The following is a 20,150-nucleotide window of genomic DNA, read 5'->3' as shown; positions in this document are numbered from 1 at the left end:
GTGGCTGCCTACAAGCTCATCAGGGGAGATCAACAGCAAATAGGCAGAGCCCTTTTCTCCCTAGCACCACCTGGGGTGACGAGGAACAATGGTAACAAGCTGATGGAGAATAGATTTAGGTTAGAGATCAGAAGTCAATATTTTACAATTAGGGTGGCCAAAATCTAGAACCAACTTCCCAGGGAAGTGGTCCTCACCCCTACCTTGGGCAAATTCAAGAGGAGGTTGGATGATCACCTGTCTGGGGTCTTGTGAACCCAGCATTCATTCCTGCCTGTGGCAGGGGGTCAGGCTAGATGATCTATTCAGGTCCCTCCTGATCCTAGCTACTATGAAACTATGAATCTTTTCCAAAGATTCGGAGAGCTTTGAATCGATTCGCACCTTTAAATTGGCCCCCTGATTCGATTCAGATTCAGAGATTCAACCACTGAATTGGGCTGAATCTCCTCCAAATCGAATCACCACCTGAAGCTTTACACAGCCCTAGTGCACAACTCGCTGCTCTAATGGTATGTGTAAATTGGAAGCTTATACCATATTTGTTGTCAACTACCCACCTTCATCCACACTCTGAATTCTTAGGTCCTAGGACCACAGCAGATGTACTTTCAACATTAGCATGGACTGGGGTTCACAAGGTCTGGTGGGTGCATGGCTCAGCATACACTTAGAGCATATGCTACAAATATTAGCATAGGTACTGCTTACTTTAATGGCTGAGCCCTGCCTAGCAACAGTCTATGGATAAATCCCATAACTCAGTGGGAATGAAGTGTTCTTAGCACCCTAGAAGATGGGACTCTCAGTGAAGAGGACACCATGGTGGCTAGATACCTGCAGCAGGAGTGTGGCACCTCCTCCACCCTGCATAGATGGGTCTGTATGAGCAAAAGCATCTTTACTTACTGCAGAAAGACTAGGCCCATGTTGATAACTCTCACTCTGCAGGGTGGGGAAGAAGGGAAGTAGTGAGGATAAACAATATTTCTTTGATCCCAGGAGATCTTCCTGTCAAGTAGGTCATAGAGCTCATAGAAAAGATGTTAAATCTGTGAGTCTTGCAGTAAACTGAGTAAACCAAGCATTTTAAGAGGGCCTGGACCACTTCACTCCCATGTTATCCTTCAAATCTGCATCTTGTAACTGTCATCTTTTTGATGCCTAATGTGACATGATCCAATGGCTTAGCTTGGCCCTTAGTGGCCAAGTAGACATACCAGTTTAGCACCACAAAAATATGACTTGTTCAGAGTTTATCTTCTCAGTGCTCAAGGGCTTTTCATATTTGTTGCATTACTTAACTAGAATGGAACCCGTGACTTATTAAAGGCTAAGTGCTACAACCAAATTTACAATTATTTTTCAGAGGTGGTACCATATTTGCTTTTTCTCTAATTAACCAGGTTGCGTTTTACAATGTAAGGTGATTTTCTATCATGTTCTCTCTGCTCCAAAACATTCTGTGTTATCCATGTTTAAGATTGACGTCACTTATAAACATATGGGTACATTTTTTTGTTACGTGTTATGGATATGAAAATTACAGTCAGCTGTGTTCATTTTGTGGATGACTTATTTTCTCCTCAAAGTGGTAGACAATAAAATGATCAGAACTTAATTATTCATGGACTATCAGCAGTGCTACAATTTCTAAATTCAATTTCTCAGAACCTTGTCCTCCCACTTGGTAGTTGCAGAACCTGCTTTTGTCTAAGAATGATTCCCTGTGACTTTGTTTAATTTTCAGCATTTACATTTTTTCTTTTATGTTCAAGTGAGACATGTTGTTCATTATTAAATGTCTCGGGCTTGTGAAGTACAAATGTGTTATGATGTACTTCTTTTACTAAAATGATATGTAATCTAATATGAAAATGGACAAAATATAATTTAAGATACACATGGTCACATTAAAAGCAGAGGTAACCAGCAGTACAAATATATAATTAATATTTTAACACATTTTGTTTTGCTGTAGCAGTTTGCTTTTTAATGATGGTGATTTAGTATTTAAGCAATTTAGTTTAGCTTTACAAGCCACATCCTACACTACTGATGTTACAAGAGCTTTGCCAACAGTTTCCACACATGCAGGATCAAGCACTGGGAGACTGGGGCTCTTTCATGTCGGAATGTCTTTTTCCAACTGAATTCAATAATTAAGGTTAGATTTTCAGACAACTGGCTTCAGGAAAAAGATAAAACTGTACATAATGTGTATAGTTAATTACTATTTCTCCATGTAAATCAGTAGTTGCACATGCCATTACCTGATCTGCAAATACAAATCTAGAATATGCATTTTTTCATATGCAGATCAACTTTCCACTTTGAAAAATTTAACTGTTAGTGAAGAAAAGGAAAACATACCAGAACAGAGTGCCTAAGGCAAGGCTCTATTTTTACAATTGGTGTGTGAGGTCCATAGCAAACATAAGGTAAAACTGTATCATTACAGCTTGTCAAATAGCATAACAAAAAACCCCAACAGACAGACTTACTGAATAACCTAATTTCTCACCTGGTTGAAGAATTGAAAGTTGTAGGCACTATGCATTACACTCTATGGGCAAAAGTCAGATTTCACATTCTAAGTCTTGATTCCGAAGTTACATAAATAAACATGCAACTAATTTGTTTACACAATTATTATGATTGCACAGGCATATTAGATACTTTTGCAAGCACACAGACAGGTAGGTACAAGTCTATATGAAAGCACATCGTTTGTTTGCATCATTGAGTACTTGTATATGTATTATCATGGATATAACCGCTCAGAGAAATTCTCTCATGTAGATGAATCGGATTCTACTCCTCCATAGGAAGCTCTCTAATATTTCCCCATTGTTCTCAATTGTGTGCTTAACAGTGGCTGCGTACAAACATTCTTTTCTAGTGGTGGAAAATGTGCACCACTAGAAATGATTCCATGAGAGGGAGCAGTAGAGATGTTCAGTCTGTAACAGCCCTCTCTCCCCTACTCTTTGTGCCTTTGTAAGACTGGGGTGATCCCAGTCTGGGGAAACCATGGGCTGGTGCTGCTATAGTCCTCCCGTTTGTAGGTGACTAGAGCAGTGGAGCAAAGTGCCCTGCCCACTTCTTACACTGGGGACTCTGGTATGAGAAGCAGGCAGGAGGCTCACAGCGCTTCTTCTTCTGCTTGGTTCCTACCCACTGAGAGCTGAGTGAGCTGAGCCCTGCAAAGTGCCTGCCCATTCCACACACCTGGGACCAGTGGTGTAGGGAGTGGGAAGGTGCTTTGCTGAACTATACGAGGGAAAGCCTTCTCAAGCCTGGCTCCTGGCCTTGCTGGCTTCCCCTTGCCTCCTGCTGGGTGGTAATTTAAAAGCTTGTCAGGCTGAGAACTGGGCTTAGGGAGGTTTTCCCCGAGTCCACTTCCTGGCCCCACCAGCTTTTATATTGCTACCCCTGCTTCACAGCTGGGCAATGTGGGCAAGAAGGGGAAGCCAGAGGAAGCCAGCAAATTCCCCTTACTTTCCCTGAATTAGGGGGCTGCCTGGTTTGGAGAAGGGGCAACAGGCACCTGCTGCTACCCTTCCCACTCCTGGACTGGTCTGGAAGGGGAAGGGAGCTGTGCAACAAAGCCCCCTGCCTGCTTCTTATTCTAGCTTCTACTCTAGAAAGGTAAGTGAGGAGGAGGTAGTATCACTCCCTGCACTCATTTTTTTGTGCTCAGGAGCCGAGTAGATGCAGCAGCAGGGCAAAGTTCCCACCTGTTTCCCATACTGGCGATCCCAGCATAGGCAGTAGAAGGGGGAGGTGGGGGGCTAATGGGGCTTAGTCACCCCCAAACATGGTAGGGCTGTGAGGCAGCCTGGCCACGAACCTCCAGTAGCTGCAGCAGGGATGGGGTGGGGAGGGGCACACACGCTGTGGTGAGTGAGGGAGTGGGGCTGGGACTGGGGCAGGCACTGCACAGCCAGGGAGGACTGAGCCGCAAGCAGCTCATCTGTGGGGGGCATGGCTCCTGCTACTACATTCACCCCTGGAGGGCGTGGGGGGTGTGTGATCCCAAATCTGCATGGGGTGGGGTGAGCTACAACTGCAGGATGGGGCTACGGTGGTGCCGGGCTGGCTGTGCTGCCCTTGAGGCAGGTTGCGGTGTCGCTGGGAGGGGGCTGGGGAGGGCGCTGAAGCCACCCCAAACTTCACTGTAGCCCACTCTCTCCCCCACTCCCAGTGCCACCGCCCACCCTGCCCTGAGTGCAGCCTGAGCCAAGCCCCACCAGGAAGAGCTTGGTGCAGCCCCAGTCAGAGCCTGCAGTGGTAGTCTGCGCTCACCCTGCACAGATCCCAGGCACACACCCTCCATGCCTCCTGGCATGCATGCAGCAGCGGGAGCTGTTACCCCTCCCTGCTCTAGGCGCCCCATGGACAAGCTGCTTATGGCTGTGTCCCGTGCCCCACCCCAGCTGTGCAGGGTCTGCCCCAACCCCACTCCTCCCTCCCACAACAGCCCTTTCCCTTCTCCCTGACCCTTCCCCCACAGACTTACCTATCTCTTCCCCCCCCCCCCCCCCCCAAAAAAATTTTTTTCTCCCTCCGCCTATGGATCCCAGTGTGTGAGAAGCTGGCAAGGAGCAGCTGGTTGGCTGCTCCTCCCCTCCCCTCTCAGTCTATGGGAGGGGCCAGAGGAGCTGTCCCCCCATGCCTTCTCCAGATGGGGTGACTCTGGTCTCAAGAAGGCAGGGAGCCTTTCCTCATGGCTCTACTCTTCCTGGTCTCCAGGAGGAGTTAAACTGGGAGAAAGTGTACAAACATTCATTCTCCTATAAGAAACTTCTACCAGCTTATTTTTCTCCCAGAACTGCCATTTTTGGTTTGTGAGAAAAGTGAGAATGTTTGTACACTTTTGGTTTCTACCAGGAGAATGGCAATTCTGTCTGTAGAAAATGAACATCTGTACATATGTGTGCACTAAAGTGTTCTGCCTTCTTGGGGCTTAGCTTATATCACTTTCCTTAGTAATAAAAGTAGGATAGATATTTTTTTTAAAAGGTCACCTTAAGCAGTTTCTACTCTATTTAAGTGTTGACTATCTATACTATGTCTTATTAAGGCCCTACAAATGGTGGTTTTTCCCATTACCCTTTGCATACCCCAGACTCCCACTGACATCAAGGTAATCTATTAAGCCAATAATTTTATATGGATTTTGATGAAAATATGTACAGTGTTTTAATACAAATTATAAAATTGCATTATCAAACACAGTTGAATTGTGGTTGGTGTAGTTGGGGGCAACAGAAAACGTACATTTTTAAAAAAGCAATCTAGATGCCAATTTCTGAATTCCAGTTTTTGGTTTCAGCTGTTCAAGAATCTAGCAAACTAATGAACTTGTGTTTCACTATACATAAACTAGCAAATATAAAGTTGTTCCTGAATCTACATATAAGTCCAGCAAATTGTAAGTAATAAAGGAACATACCACAGTACCCTGGAGTTCCACAAACTGTCTTCATGGTCACTTGATCTTCCACAATCTTGGAAAGCCCAAAATCAGCTGTTAAGATTTTTAGAAACATAAAATTTCTTACTGCCTCTATCCTTGTAACACTGGAGGTAATTAAAATGAACATAGATTCAACGGTGGAAAGTACTTCACTTTTATTTTAGAGAGCCCTATTTTAAATTAAGAAAACTGACATTTTAAGAATGTTTGGAAAATCATTTTATAACAAAGAAACAACACTTTTTGTCAATGGATAAATCTGTCTCGCTCTTTCATTTACAAAATATTTTAAAACTTTCACTTGTGCTATTTGCTTCAAAGACAGAGGAACATACAGTAGCTAGTAATCAGGAGTCATTAGTGTACTCTTAACTTCTGAACAAAGCAGAGGAAGAGGGAAACATATGCAAGCTGTAGATAATTTAGATTTTATACAATGGACCATTTCCAAGTGTGATTTTATCAGATACTATCAGCTAAATGGGGGCTAGCCAGGTGTTTGATTCGGTCACGATCTAGAAGAGCATATAAGCTTAAATGATTTAACAGAGCTACTCGTGCGCTCAAAATAAGTTAACAGAACTACTTGCATGTTATGCCTCAGTGATTTCCTGGGCCAGGGTGCTTATCATCTTACAGATCAATCCTCTCAGTAGTATTTAGATGGCATACTTTGTAGAAACTGCAGGTTTTCCCAGCAAAGATGTTGGTGATTGTGTGTGTGTGTGGTGCTCTCCTCTCTGCAAAAATACTGAGCCATGAGAGTCAGCATGGTGGTATAGGTGGTACCTTGCATATTCCATCTTCCCACAGAGAGATTAAAATCAAATATTCAAAGACTTGAATAATCTCAGTGTCTTGTTCAAAGTCCTGGTTGGATGATGAGAATCTGCCTTTAAAATTGCCAAATACACTACTTTTCTGTATATTTTGTTTTGAATGTGGGTATGTATATTCTGTGCAGAGACTGGCAATATAGCACTTGATGTTGTGTTGTGCTCTGTAAATGCAAATAAAAAGGCCTGCTTGTCTAAAACTGTTTATCAGTTATACCTATTTTTATATTTATAAACAGAAGAAGCCTGAAATACAGACTTATTCATTACAAATCAAAGCTCCTTTCATTCTAGACATTAATTTTCACCAAAAGTGGGACTTCTAGATTTACAGTTTAGAAAAAAGTAACAGAGTGAACTTTTTAACCCCTCGGTATCCTAAAAAATGCAACACGGATATTGAAAAGGTCCAATACACACCCTCTGGCATAAGCACTAATATTGATGGGTTAGCACCCTGAGGGTCTGATATTCAGTGGGTATATTTACATGTGCAATTAATGTACATGTAGGAAGTTCATTGCTTCTAGGCACAGCATTTACCAGCGTGCCTGGGACTGTAGCATGCTGAGCCAGGTTGGAGCAGCCCCTGCTAGCAAGGAGCCCAGGGGGTCACCCTGCCAGCCTGGGGCTGCTCTGATCAGCTCAATATGCTACAGAGGGGCTGGATGGGGCACCAGGGTGTTCCACAGTGCAAGGCTAGCCAGCTAGCAGCCCCTGCACTAAAGCATCCTTGTGCCCCAGCTAGCCCCAACACGTGCATTGCCGTGCACTAAATAATGCCGCCGGAGGACAGTACTTGTGCTGACAAGTACTAACCTACAGTGGCATTTATTTGTTTGCTGTAGCCTAATAGGACTGTATGTGTAGACACTGAGACTTTACTGCAGAGCTAATTAGCCTACTACAGTAAACAGCTCATGTAGATACATCCAGCATGTGAAAATAATCATTCTGTCTTTTCCAAACAAATTTTTATCAGTTGTTCTTTTTCCCCATCTGGTATCACTCTCTCACCTCAGTGAGAAGTGGATAGCTATATTCCCTTTCATTAATTGGATAGTTCCTTAGGCAGGGAAGCATTGTTGAAACTCATGTTCATAGAAATCACTGAGCTGTCTCCTCTGCTGGTATGAAAAGCTATATTGACTTCTTTGATGCCTGGCCATTTTTTTCCAGCTGAGTAATTGGCTCAGTGTTCAGATCAAGTATCTTAGTCTGAGTAGATTCTCAGACATATGTTGCTTATTTTGTCCCTCCCTCTTCTCCTACTAGTACTGTAATTTCTGCACAAACTACCTGTCTTGATACATCAGTGTGGAAAGACAGAGTTTAGGAATAATGCTGTGTGTTTTCCTACTAATACGATGAATGCTTTAGAAGGCTGGTGCCACTTCTGACACCATGCTGCCACTGAGTAATGGGTAATGTGTTAAACCATAATATTACAGTTTTCCTTTCTTTTGTGGGGAAGGAAGAGAACCAGCTTACAACGTAAATAGAATTACTATCTTTCCTAGGTTAATAAGAAACTCTTGCATCTATTTTACTAAGCAACTACTAACATTTGGTTTCAAGCTTTGCTGAAATCCATGATAAACAACTTTTCAGCCCCAGCACACCAAACATAGCAATACCTTGACTCTCTGCATAGTAACAAAGAAGGAACTTGAGGCAGTACTTCCAGACTGGTCTCATCTATCACTTTCTAGCTCCTCCTACTACCTTTGCAAACCCTGAGTAAAAATAAGAAAATCTCTTCCTTTCTGAAAGAGACAGCATGAGGCTCAGAGAATCTTCTCTTTATAAGATATACAAGTCAAATCTCTTTCAGTTAAGAAATCAGAACTGCTACAGCCTACATGGTTCATCAGTTAAGATTCTGCCACTTTCTGCTTTATTGTCCTATTGTTTTGTGCTGCTATAAATTGGCACATGAGCTGAATTCCCAAATTCAGCAGGACAGTAGTGAATTTTCAGATCCCAGAGCCTTAAGGTCTGCTTTTCAGAAGTGCTGGACACCAAAGTTCCTACTGACCTCAGACTCTGTACTGGTGGAAACCCAGTCCTTAGAAAATACTCTTCACACCCTGACTTCTGGCATAAACTCTCCCAGTTCAGGTGAGCTTGCAGGTTGTAGCTAGTCTGACTTCCATCCCCAACCTTTTGTCATGTGACTATCTATGCCAGGAATATCTTTCCTACTGTCTGTATCCTACAACTTCTGCCTTCTTTAACTGCCTTTCACCTCCCAACTCACCTGTTTTGTTTTTCATTGCTTACTTCCACCTTTGCCCTCTTTTTTTTTTAAATTTTCCCCAAATTTTAATATACCATCTAATATACATATCCCATGAGATTTCATTGTTGTGACCCTACCATTTTATTGCCTGCTCCTATGTTGTCATCCTTTGTTGCCTTCTATTTGTAAATTCCTCAGGGTAGGGAGCTAATTTTTTAGCTTTAAGATATCATGCACAGTTGTGCTGCTATATAAATAATGTGTCTGTCTATGGAGATACTGCTGCTAAAACAGAATCAAATGATGGGGGAAGAGAGAAGATACCTGAAAACAACACACAATAACATCAATTTGAGGGAAGGATCAAGAGCATAGAGATGGGGAGCCACTCACCTATTTTTAATGGTGCATCTGGTGCTGGTGTTGCATAGAGTAGATTTTCTGGCTTCAGATCACGATGAACAATCCCATTTGCATGCAGGTACTGGAAAGGAAAAGTCAAAGTTGCATGAATATTTGTTACATTGAAGCATGAATTAATTTTTTCCTGTTCCTTTGTAATTAAAGTCTATTGAACACTACCAATATTTCATGATGTGGGATAACCAGATAAACCTAAGTTTTAAAGGCTATTTATGAAACTTCTCTGCAAGACATCCTTGAACATAACTTGTTATCTGAACAGGAAACCAAAAGGAAAGGAAACAGAGGTAGTATCAACTCGTGAGATTGTGAAGAAAACCGTATCTGAAATAATTATGTTAATCACTAGCCAATTGCCCATCAGGAATGACGGGGGGCAGGGGGAAGGGGAGGGCAGCTGCCTCCTAGGAGTATGGGGGGGAAGCTTGCCCCCTTGGCCAGCACCCCATGCCACCACCACCTCCAAGGAGCAGGGCTGGGGGGGGGTGGCCTTGCCTCCCCGCTCCGTCCCCTCTACCCCACCATCATGGCAGCGCTCCGCTGTGCCATTGCTTCCTGTCTGGAACGCTCTTGGAAAACTCTGATTGGTTGTTTCAGTTAGCACTGTGATAGGCTGCCGAGACAACCAATCAGAGTGCAAATAAAGCGTTATGGACAGACAGACAGACTAAGGCTTTTATGATGTTAGAATTAGTATATTAGAATGATTTTGCTTTAAAATACAATTGTAGCATCTAGGTGTTAATGTTAATCTAATAGATATTGAGATAGTTTCAAAGAAAGATAGATCCTAAAATGACCTTAAAAATTTAGGCAAGATCATCCCTGCCTAAATTATCTAAAACAATGTTTGACATTCTGAAATCTGGACCATAAGAAAAGCATTAGAATATGTTTTGGATCATTCTGAAAGGTGAGAACATTGTCTCACAACTACTGAACTACATACAGCCTTTGATGAGAGCAAGTGCAGTGAAGAATGTTACATGTGTGGCACTGTAAAAATAAACCCTTTAAAATCCTTTCTACAGGAGACTGAAAGATTATAACACTGCATAGTCCTGGAGTTTCAAAATTCCATCTGTCCTGCTGAGCAGTTGCCTGTAATGCCATATGAATTTGTTGAATAACAGAGTTATTTTAAGAAATATGGTGCTGTCATGCTGGAATAGAAAGAAGAATTTTAGTGATCAAGGGCTACATCTTACATTGCAGCGATGAAGAACGACTTAGATATATGTACCAGACAGCAAAGAATGGAAGACAGTGAGAGATATATTTTCTTTTACTTTCTTGTGCTGTGAAATTCTTCAGCAAAAAAAAAAAAAAAAAAATCTTCACTCTTTACAAATGCTGCACAAAGGGTGGAAAGAGATGTTTTATTTGAGATGCCATAAATATACATATTATGCCCCGTTTTCATGAGAAAAAAAGATGCATTTGTACCTTGCGTTAGTAAACATGTGGCAAGTACTACATAGTGAAACCATAATTTGGACAAGGTAGTTCTGTCTGTAACATGATTTAGCAGACTAGAATAAATCCTGGGCTCCCCCATACTCTTTATTTTGGCTTATTAACATGCCTGTAAACTACAAAACATCTAATTTCTACTGGAATTGTAGTTCATGTTAATTGGCACATATTTGCTATCACAGCTATTTCCCCTCAGGTGGATTTCTTCAGTAGCATTAAAGTGGATTTTTTTGTTTAATAGTTACCTTGGTGGAAAATCCTGAGTAGAGTTTAAATTCGCTGATGACACCAAAATCTGGGGGGAGGTGAGCACGCTAGCAGGGAGAGAGAGATTGCAGAAGGATCTGGATAGGTTACAGGGGTGGGCAGACAGGAACAGGATGCGTTTCAATACGGACAAGTGCAGGGTGCTGCACTTGGGTAGTAGGAACCAGCAGCACACTTATACGATGGGGAACTCCCTACTTGAGAGCACGGAGGCGGAAAGGGATCTTGGTGTCATTATTGACTCCAAGATGAACATGGGCCGACAATGCGAGGTCATGGTTGGCAGGGCTAACCGGACCTTGTCGTGCATCCACAGGTGCATCTCGAGTAGAGCCAGGGAGGTGATCCTCCCCCTCTATGCGACGCTGGTCAGGCCGCAGCTGGAGTATTGTGTCCAGTTCTGTGCGCCCCATTTCAGGAGGGATGTGGACAACATGGAGAGGGTCCAGAGGAGGGCCACCCGCATGATCCGCGGGCCACAGGGCAGACCCTACAGTGAGAGACTGCGGGACCTGAACCTATTCAGCCTCCACAAGAGAAGGCTGAGGGGGGACCTGGTGACCGTCTATAAACTCACTAGGGGGAACCAGAAGGGTTTGGGGGAGACGCTGTTTCCCCTAGCCCCCGCTGGCATAACAAGGAGTAATGGGCACAAGTTGATGGAGAGGAGGTACAGATTGGACATCCGAAAAAACTACTTCACAGTTAGGGCGGCTAGGAGCTGGAACCAACTTCCAAGGGAGGTGGTGCTGGCCCCTACCCTGGGGATCTTTAAGAAGAGGCTGGATACTTACCTGGCTGGACTCATTTGAGTCCCGTTTTTGTTTTTAGGGTGAGTGGTTTTGTTTGTGTTTTTGGGTTGTTCTCCCGCCCTGGCGGGGGGGCGGGCTAGAAGATCTATTAGGTCCCTTCCGACCCTGAAACTATGAAACTATGAAACTATGAGTTGAGAATATGGTATTTATTGCTAAGTAGCTGGGAAATCAGCATTATGCCCTTTCCCACGACTGACCTCACCTCATTTGCGTCAAAGTAAAACTTATATACCTTGTCTTCACTGTAAAAACACAGTAGGGTAGACAACACTTATTAGTTACACCTGGTAAAAATATACCATTTTTTGTCAGTGAAGACTTAGCCCTAGTGAGGGTACATCTACAACATCATAATGGAGTGCTTGACATGAAACAATACCAGCACACAATGAACATGCCAAAAGAAATCAAGCTGGACTGGGCAGAAGTGGGTTGCTGAAACAATCAGTATTAATATGGTAAAATTTAGTTTACCTCTACCAGGGAGCTGAGAAGCAACAAACCAGAATAAAGGATAAGTCAGAGTGACAAGTAGATACTTATGGCTCATTCTTATGACATATTATATATAGCATCTGTGGGCAGGTGATGCTTTTAGCTAAGCTAACAGGCAGACTTTTAGCAGGATGTTGTTTATACTATGCCCATAGCTTTCTAAAAATTGTGGCAGTCTGGGGTTGAAAATGTCACTGTTTTAATTTAATCCCAAAAGAACATTTTTATGGGTGGAAAATTTGGGCAAAACCAGCTCAGCTGTTTTCCAGTTGTCTGCAAGTTAACTCAACATGCCTCCTTCAGTTAACACTTCCCTGTAATTCCAAAATGGATTCTATTTCTGTTGATGCAAAAAAACAACTCCCTCTTCCTAGCTTCCTCTCTGGAGTATCTGCCTGCTTCCAGGCCAGGGTATTCATTAGTTGTTTTGGTGGGGTTGGTTGTAGCTGTGTTGGGCTAAGGACAAGGCAGACAAGGCTATTTGGGTAAATGTGACATTTTTTATTAGACTGAGTAGTTGGGATTTTTTTCCCCAACTACTCAGTTGTTCTAGTAAAAGATGTCACATTTATCCAAATAACCTTGTCTGCCATGGTGTTCATTTCACACCTCTCCTAGGTGTAGTTGTCCTCTTTTTGGTCTGGTTCTCCTGGTGCTCAGGCGGCATGTTTGAGACCCTCTGAATTTATACCTTCCTTGCAGAATCAGACCTCAGTCAATGCCGTAAGCCTGACAGTTCATTTTTTTGAAATTCCATTCACTTCAGCCAAGATAGGTGAAAGGAGAGTCTAGCCCCAGGCATTCCAAGTATGTAATGCAGTACTTACATGCTACTGTAGATTTGATAATTACATTAATGCCACATCATCTACCTGTGAGGAGTGATTTAAGTAAATTGGCTTAGAAACTGAGCTAGTTAAATCAGTACAGTGTATTCTAAGAGGTGCACTCTTGTTTTGGTTTAAAAGAGCTTTGTAATGATTTAATTTAACTCAATTTCTCACTGATTTAATCAGTATGATGTTCTTGCATTGACAAAGCCTTTGGTACTGTGGGTCCAAAGATAATTACTATGAAAGCTATGATCTGAATTAAGAAACAGAAACAATTATATTTCACCCTGAAAATTCTTGCCTCTCAAACAATTATATACTGACTTTGTAACAATTATCATAGTAAATATCCCACCTCTAGTTTTTCCCTCTACATCATTTAATGGTCAAAAGACACAAAAAGAAAAAAAAAAAGAAAGACCAAGGAGAAGTTGATAGTCCAGTAGAAAAGTCACAAGCCTATTTTGTGTAACTTTATTAATCTTGAACTCTGCCTCATCTTAGAGAATTTTCTTATCTATAAAACAATAAATAATTTTTAATGAACTGTTTTAGTCTTGTGGATGAAAAGTGTTGTAAATATGCCACGGCATGTAATAATTTATCATTATAGTTGTTCCTAATAATATGAAGAGATATTCAAAGATATCTACTTTTACTTTTTTCTAACTGTCAGCAGATTAAAAAAAAAGAATGGTGGATCTTCAATTGCAGTTTATTGTGCTAGCACCTGTCATGCCCTGAGTAGGCACTGTGAGTATGGCTCCGCCCCACAGTCAGGGTTTCCCAACTCGTCTGCCACGACTTGATGATATATATCTATAAAGAAGGAGGGGGTTTAGTGGTGTTTTCTTCCCCCCTTGTCCTGGAGACGTGGTACTCACAGGTGCGCCATGGTGTTCTTCGGGGCTCTGGCTCCCCTACACTCTGTCCACTCGCCAGCCGCTCAGGTAATCAGGTCTTTGCCCCGAAGAGATGTCAACCCCCTTGACCATGGGGTCTCATGTTGAATCTAATGATCTGGCCCACTGTCCAGATGTCACACCTGTAGCTTTGACTCCTAGCCTCAGAGTCTGAGCATCAGGTGCTAGGCGTCTTCCCCGAGAGGAACGTCATCTTGGATTGCTTTAATGTTGATGGGCTGACTGCCCATCCCCAGCCTGGTGCCAGCCACTGCTTCTGCTCCTCTGTGTGGGGCAGTGCCTCCAGAGCCGCTGCTACAGAGCATGGAGCCTCCGTCTGACCAGTGCACTCTCAGCCGGCTTCTCCCCCCTACTGGCTTCCAGCAGGGTTTTTAAATTCCCTGTGGTGGCGGCTCCAGCTGTCACAATCAGCTGGCTGCCACCCTGCCTGGGAAGCATCCACTTGAAGAGCCAGTGAAACATTGGCTTGCGTGGCTCTTGCTCTGTCCCAGCCCATTCGGGAGGTGAGTTTCCCGGGGCATGGGTGACTCTCCTTTCCCCTTTGGGAATGCCGGGGTTTTGCCCCTGGCATTTCTGAAGCCTGTGGGGGTTTCTTGCTGCCACAGCACCATAACCTAGTTTCAGAAAATGTGTATTTATTTCATAGCACTATATTTCCATAGCAACATTACTTTGATTTATTAAGATACAGTAAAGTCCTGTAGTACCTATCTACAGAAGTGAATGATTTGCTTATTGAGTAACAGAAGCTAGTCTCTTTGAAGACATATTACTATAAATGGGACCTGGATGGGTTACAGTTTTAAGTGTGTAACAAACAAAGAGAACAATGCAAGTGCACAAGAATGGCCTTATCTCAGACAAATAATCTCAATTAAAAGATTTTTTTTCTGTTTGCATTGTTGTCATATTGATGATAAATTTTGCAAGTTGAGATCAAGCAAAACATCAAATCTACCAACATTTAAGGCCAGATTGTCAAAGAGGATCTGAAATGAGGATGTGTTTATAGTTAAAAACAAAATAACACCCACATCCGTGGGAGCATAGATCAGGCATTTTGCACTCATTTATTCTCTTCTTCATCATCTGAGGAACTGTGGGTTTTGTATGGAAACTTGTGGGCTCAGCAGTTCAAAGGTGCACTGTTAGGCTAAGTACAGATATTTGGGGAGGTTAAATTGAGTTCAAAATGGCTGTCCTATTTAAATTTAACTTGTCCTGGTGCCGACCTTACACTTACAGACCCGGTCTCAGTGACCAGCAATCAGTCTAAACCTGTAGCAGAACAGAAGTTCCCTGCACACAAACTGATCTAAAAATTGCAGAACCTGGTTTAAGATAAAAAATTAAGTTGAATCTATGTAATATCAGACTTACTTGCTTTAGGTGAAACTGGTGCATGGAACTTCTGTACACTTTCCTTGGGCAGCCCTGGGGCTGGGAAAACCCTGGGACTGCTATTTTTACTCCCTGTCCCTCTGCACTGGTCTCTTCCTCTCCCTGCATGGGCCCTGACCAGCCAACTGTCTCAACCCCCATCCCACAACGCACTCTAGATGCAACCACTTTTGTCAGTGTTTACTATTGCTGGAGCTGAGTGAGTAAGTCCCAGTGGGGGAGGGATGGGAAGAATGGGGGGTAAGTTTGCTGGGGGGACCCCACGCCAGCCCACCCATGGGTCATGCTTGCTGCCCAATGCCACCCATGGGTCATGCCTTCCCCACCACTCCACTAGGGTGGCCATCATAGAAAACATCCTGGTTTTCTGTTACTCTGTCCTCTATCATCTATTGATATGAAACCCAATGCACTGATGTCTTCTATTTTTCTCTTCAAACCTGCCAAAATCACTTAATGAGCATTAGCTTAATGTGTATTAAATTTAGTTGCATTTAAATGCACGTGTAGATGCACCCTAAGTGTTATAATCTATGTCTTCTAGGTTTTTTTTGGGTGGAGGGAAGGGTTTTCTTTTTAAATAGAATTAGGAATTGTAGTTCAGTGCTGGATGTTAGCAGCTGGACCTACAGTCACTAAACGTTCAAATTTTCTTTAAAAATACAAAGAAAGAGCTTCTGCTCTGATTCCTGGGATGTCTAGACTCATAATTAAGCTTGTTCTGTGGCCTTGACAAAACTGTGTCATTGTGTAATGAAAACCACTGCATAGCAATTTAGTTTAATTACAGCTACATAATGTTCGATGGGCATATGGCTAATTGATAAAACCTCTGGAACAGCTAAGAGAAAATTTAAATAACCTTTTAAAGAACCTCCCAGGACCAAGAGGACCCATTCCTTGAGGGGGAAAAAATCCTTATTTTCTATTCCATTACTTTTTGATCATTTAATTTTTATTGGTTTTCAAATAATCAATTTAGGTATATGGGCTATACATATGTCTAGTTAAACAAGACTCTACATAATGCTTGCTGGGGTTATTTGACCCCAGCAGTCTTTCCTGCCCAGAGCAGGAGGGCTGGACCTGATGATCTCACAAGGTCCCTTCCAGCCCTAAACTTCTGTGAATCTGTGAATAATGCTATTTAGAAACACTACTCAGCATAAGTCCTACAAAATGGAGAAAGACAAGCTTTTACTATTCAAAATGTGCACTCCTTGGATTACACAGTTCGCTGGCGGTCTAGATTCCAAAACACTGTTAAAGGAATGGATAGAAGAATTTGGTAAGGATTCAATAATTAAGATGTTGGGAAGAAAAAAGAACTTAAAATCTCATAGCTACTGAATAGATTTCCCTACCACTGCACTTCCATTCCTAAAAACAAATATACAAAATTTACTCAAATATAAGATGAGGAATTTTTCCTCCAATCAGCAAAGGGAAAAGAGTTCCCTCAGGAAACCTCATTTAATATATTATCTATCACTAAACTGCTGCCAAATGTGGCATGTACTCAGTAATGGAAATCAACTATGAAATTGATTCTGGCTAGTAATCAGAAACCAATTCAAATCTGTAACACAACAGAAATTCAGTGCACACAAACCACTTTCAAAACGGCTGAAACTGGTTTAAGATAAACCTAGATGGATATAGTGTCAGATTTAACTGATTTAATTTAAATTGTTTTACTTAACTTCTGTGCCAGATCCTCTCCAAGTTCAAGTTAACTCACAGTCCCCTTGCATGCCAGGATGCTTTACACCTCCTCCACAGCACCACCCCCCCGACGCAGGGTGGGTGGGCTAGCCTTGGCCCAAGCTGTCTGCTGCAGCTGAGCAGGGAAGCGTACCTTAGCACCCTCCAGCTTCTGGCCTGGGCCATTGCAGGCATGTGGCTGCAATCCTGGAATCAAAAGTGAATGTCTGTTCACTTGCTGCTTATTGGTTCAATCTATGCAGTTTAGACTAACCTGTGAAGAATAAATCATTTCAGCCTCAGGCTTTTTGACTGTCTGTACTTAGCCTAAATGTAGCTAACACTGAGCATAACTATAAAGCACATGGCCTATATTGGGCAAAAATACAGATGGGAACCTTTTTGTTGTTGTTGTGGCCCTTAAAAAAAAAAAAAGGACAGTTTTTTCCCCCAGGAGGGAATGAGCACTGGGACTAGAAGTACTGTAATACAAGACCAGCATTCGGAGAGGCCAGAGCAAGTGCTGCTACCCTCTGATGGTGCCAAAAATGCTGATCAGAATCTAGCTTTTTTTTGTTAATTTTGTCTCTCAGGCTGAATTAGCCACATTAGTTCTGAATTTTACTGACTGAGCAGAGCTCAATCGTTCAAGTCTATGTGGCCCTACCACCAGCCAGTATCCTATCTCCCAGATGCTTCAGCCTTCTCTCTTCAGACTTCTGATACTCTCAAAACCATGGCAGAGATCCTACATGGAAGCCCAGAGGTCTTGGGGTTCAAATGCCCCCTAGTCTTGCTTGCCCCTAGCCAAAAGTCCATAAAAGCAAACTAGGAAGTGAGCCTGAAAACAATCTCCAATCACTATAACTTGTGTAGCCAAGAGCTCCCATTTGGAGGCTATAGTAGACTCTCATATGGGTGCCTTCCCAGGTCCCCACCCTCAACTACATCAATTTATTCAAGCCTGAGAAGAAGGGGAATCTTCCCTGCCAGGTATAGTAAAACCACTTGGGCCAACACCACCTTTATAGTATCTCCCCTGTCAAGTAAGTGAAGACCACCTGAATTAGATATATATGATAGTGCCCATTCCACTCAGTCTCCCTTAGAGCCAACTCTTTTTCAAGTTGCAGTGAGCCACTACACTGAATACATTTTGACTTCCTCTTTACTCCCAGAGTTGGGCTGTGACACTCCTTCCAATTTCCAATGATTCCTGTTTCTTTACCGCCCTTAAAAGTGTGGCAAACATCACCAAATGGGGCCCCAAAACAGTTCACCCAGAATCCCTCTGTCACCCCCTCTTTCAACCCATTGCATATGATGAGTATGGCCCTACCCTCCCTGAGGTAGAGCTGGACCAACTTGCCCTGTGCCTCATCTATGTATACATTTTGGAGGATCCCAGAACACCTGGTTTCAGTCATGAGTTGGGGCTAATTAGCACATAGATCCTTTGTTGGGGTGTATCTGGTATACACACACATCCTGAGAAGTGCTGAGCTATGGAGTCACCATGACTTGAAATGCTGTTAACTGTGCTGGGGCCCAGTCCCTATATGGTAAATCACGAGCCTTTTCATTTTGGACTAATATTATTCATAGTTTGTACTAGATATAAATAGGTACAAAAGTGCTGCTTAAAGGTGTGTTTACGAAGTACCTATGCTAAAACTTGCAGCAGTTTAAAAAAAGGTAAAATGTACCAATTCTGGATTAATTAGGTCTATGGGTACTCATAATAATTTGCCTATGTGCAAATTACTACAGGCATGTTTATTTCAAAATCAGTGTTTTCAAATTTGCAAATTTGCTCCACACTTGCACACACTCCAGAAAAACAGGGTCTGACAGTAAGGAGAGTGGGAAAGGGGTTGCAAAAGGAAGAAACTGGGAGTGGGGGAGGGCAGATGGCAAGGGGGCCACCTAAACCCCCCAGATTTATTTTCCCTGCTATAGCAGTGGAAGGGGGACAAATTCAAAGAAAAACTTCAATAATTAGATTCTATACCTGGAAAATTATAACAAATTTATACATTTTCCATATATAGAATCTAATTATTGGGGGGCCTGACTTGTATTTGACTAAATACAATAAGATGATGTGTTTATTACTTACATAGCAACACAGAGTAAATAATTACTGACTGGTGTGTGGCCAAGATCATTGGTCTTTTTGTCTATGGACAAATTACTTAAGCTCTATGCAGCTAAATGTCTTTATCTATAAAGGAGGGGTGATTCTAACATTTGTGAAATGTTGTTAGGTGTGGGAATGAAAAGTGAAGTAACATACAGTCAGTATACATACTATATAATAACTTTTTATTACATTTCTGCTATTCCCACTGAAGTCAATGCAAAAGTTACATTGAAGCAATACAATGAGGTTGTGTTACAATAATTATTTTTTTTTAATGTGCAAAAATTGGTACTGACAATCAAAATAACTTGGAATGCAGGATTAGGCCAACAATAGTACCATGCCTGTTCCTTGGAAAAGAGGATAGTATAACACATGGTTGTTTAGAAATATATGCATATTGTATGTGGCTGTTTTAATATAAATATTGAATGATTTAAATGTACAAATTGTACTTCATGAAAGAGCTCCGGTTTTAATTTTGTTTCTGAATTAGAAAAAATAAATGAAAAGCCATACATTGCAGGATGTGAATTATCTTGGAAGGAAAGCAATTGTTATAATAGACACTTGGCTTACTTTTTGAGAATCTTACCTGTAGACTGATACCGGAGAAAGAAAAATATCTGACAATGTTTTTATATCACTATTCCTGGTTACAGGAACAGGGCTAACTTCAGCTGTATATTAAACTAGCAGCCTGAAATTGAATCAGGAGAACAATAAAAAAGTTTGAATTGATTCAAAGTTCTCCAAATTGATTCAGAAAAGACTGTCAAGCTTTGGAGATTCAGGCAGGCCCTGCCTGCTGCTGCAGAGAGCTGGACCCAGACTTCGTACTGGTAGGTAGGGGGAGAGGGGGCTGGAGGAGGAGGGAAGGGACCATGGGGGGACCCCCACCAGGCCCCATCCCCTGTCTGCTCCCCCAGTCCCCCTGAGTGCCCCTGCCCCCCGCCCGCTCTCCCAGCCCCACCATGGCTGCCCTGCCTGGTCCCAGCTCCCGGGTCTTTAAAAAAAAAGCAAAAAACCCCAAACCCCTTGCACTCACTAGCTGCTGCAGAAGCCGTTGGGACTTCTGGGGACTCATGGCAGAGCCCCCCCTGCAGCATG

General features: G+C 42.5%; 1 protein-coding gene across 1 annotated transcript in view; it reads right to left on the bottom strand.

Moving 5' to 3' along the window:
* Positions 1 to 20,150, bottom strand: part of CAMK4 (calcium/calmodulin dependent protein kinase IV) — a 291,118-nt gene that overhangs the window by 41,927 nt on the left and 229,041 nt on the right. The window contains exons 6-7 of the mRNA XM_025203531.1: positions 8,954 to 9,044; positions 5,459 to 5,533 (exon numbers count right to left, since the gene is read on the bottom strand). Of these exons, the coding sequence (XP_025059316.1) occupies positions 5,459 to 5,533; positions 8,954 to 9,044 (166 nt within the window). The remainder of the gene's footprint in view (positions 1 to 5,458; positions 5,534 to 8,953; positions 9,045 to 20,150) is intronic.

The sequence above is a fragment of the Alligator sinensis genome, unplaced genomic scaffold (assembly GCF_000455745.1).
Source record: "Alligator sinensis unplaced genomic scaffold, ASM45574v1 scaffold30_1, whole genome shotgun sequence".
NCBI lineage: Eukaryota > Metazoa > Chordata > Crocodylia > Alligatoridae > Alligator > Alligator sinensis.
The sequence above is the reverse complement of the archived record's forward strand: the minus strand, read 5'-3'. Positions and strand labels throughout refer to the sequence as shown.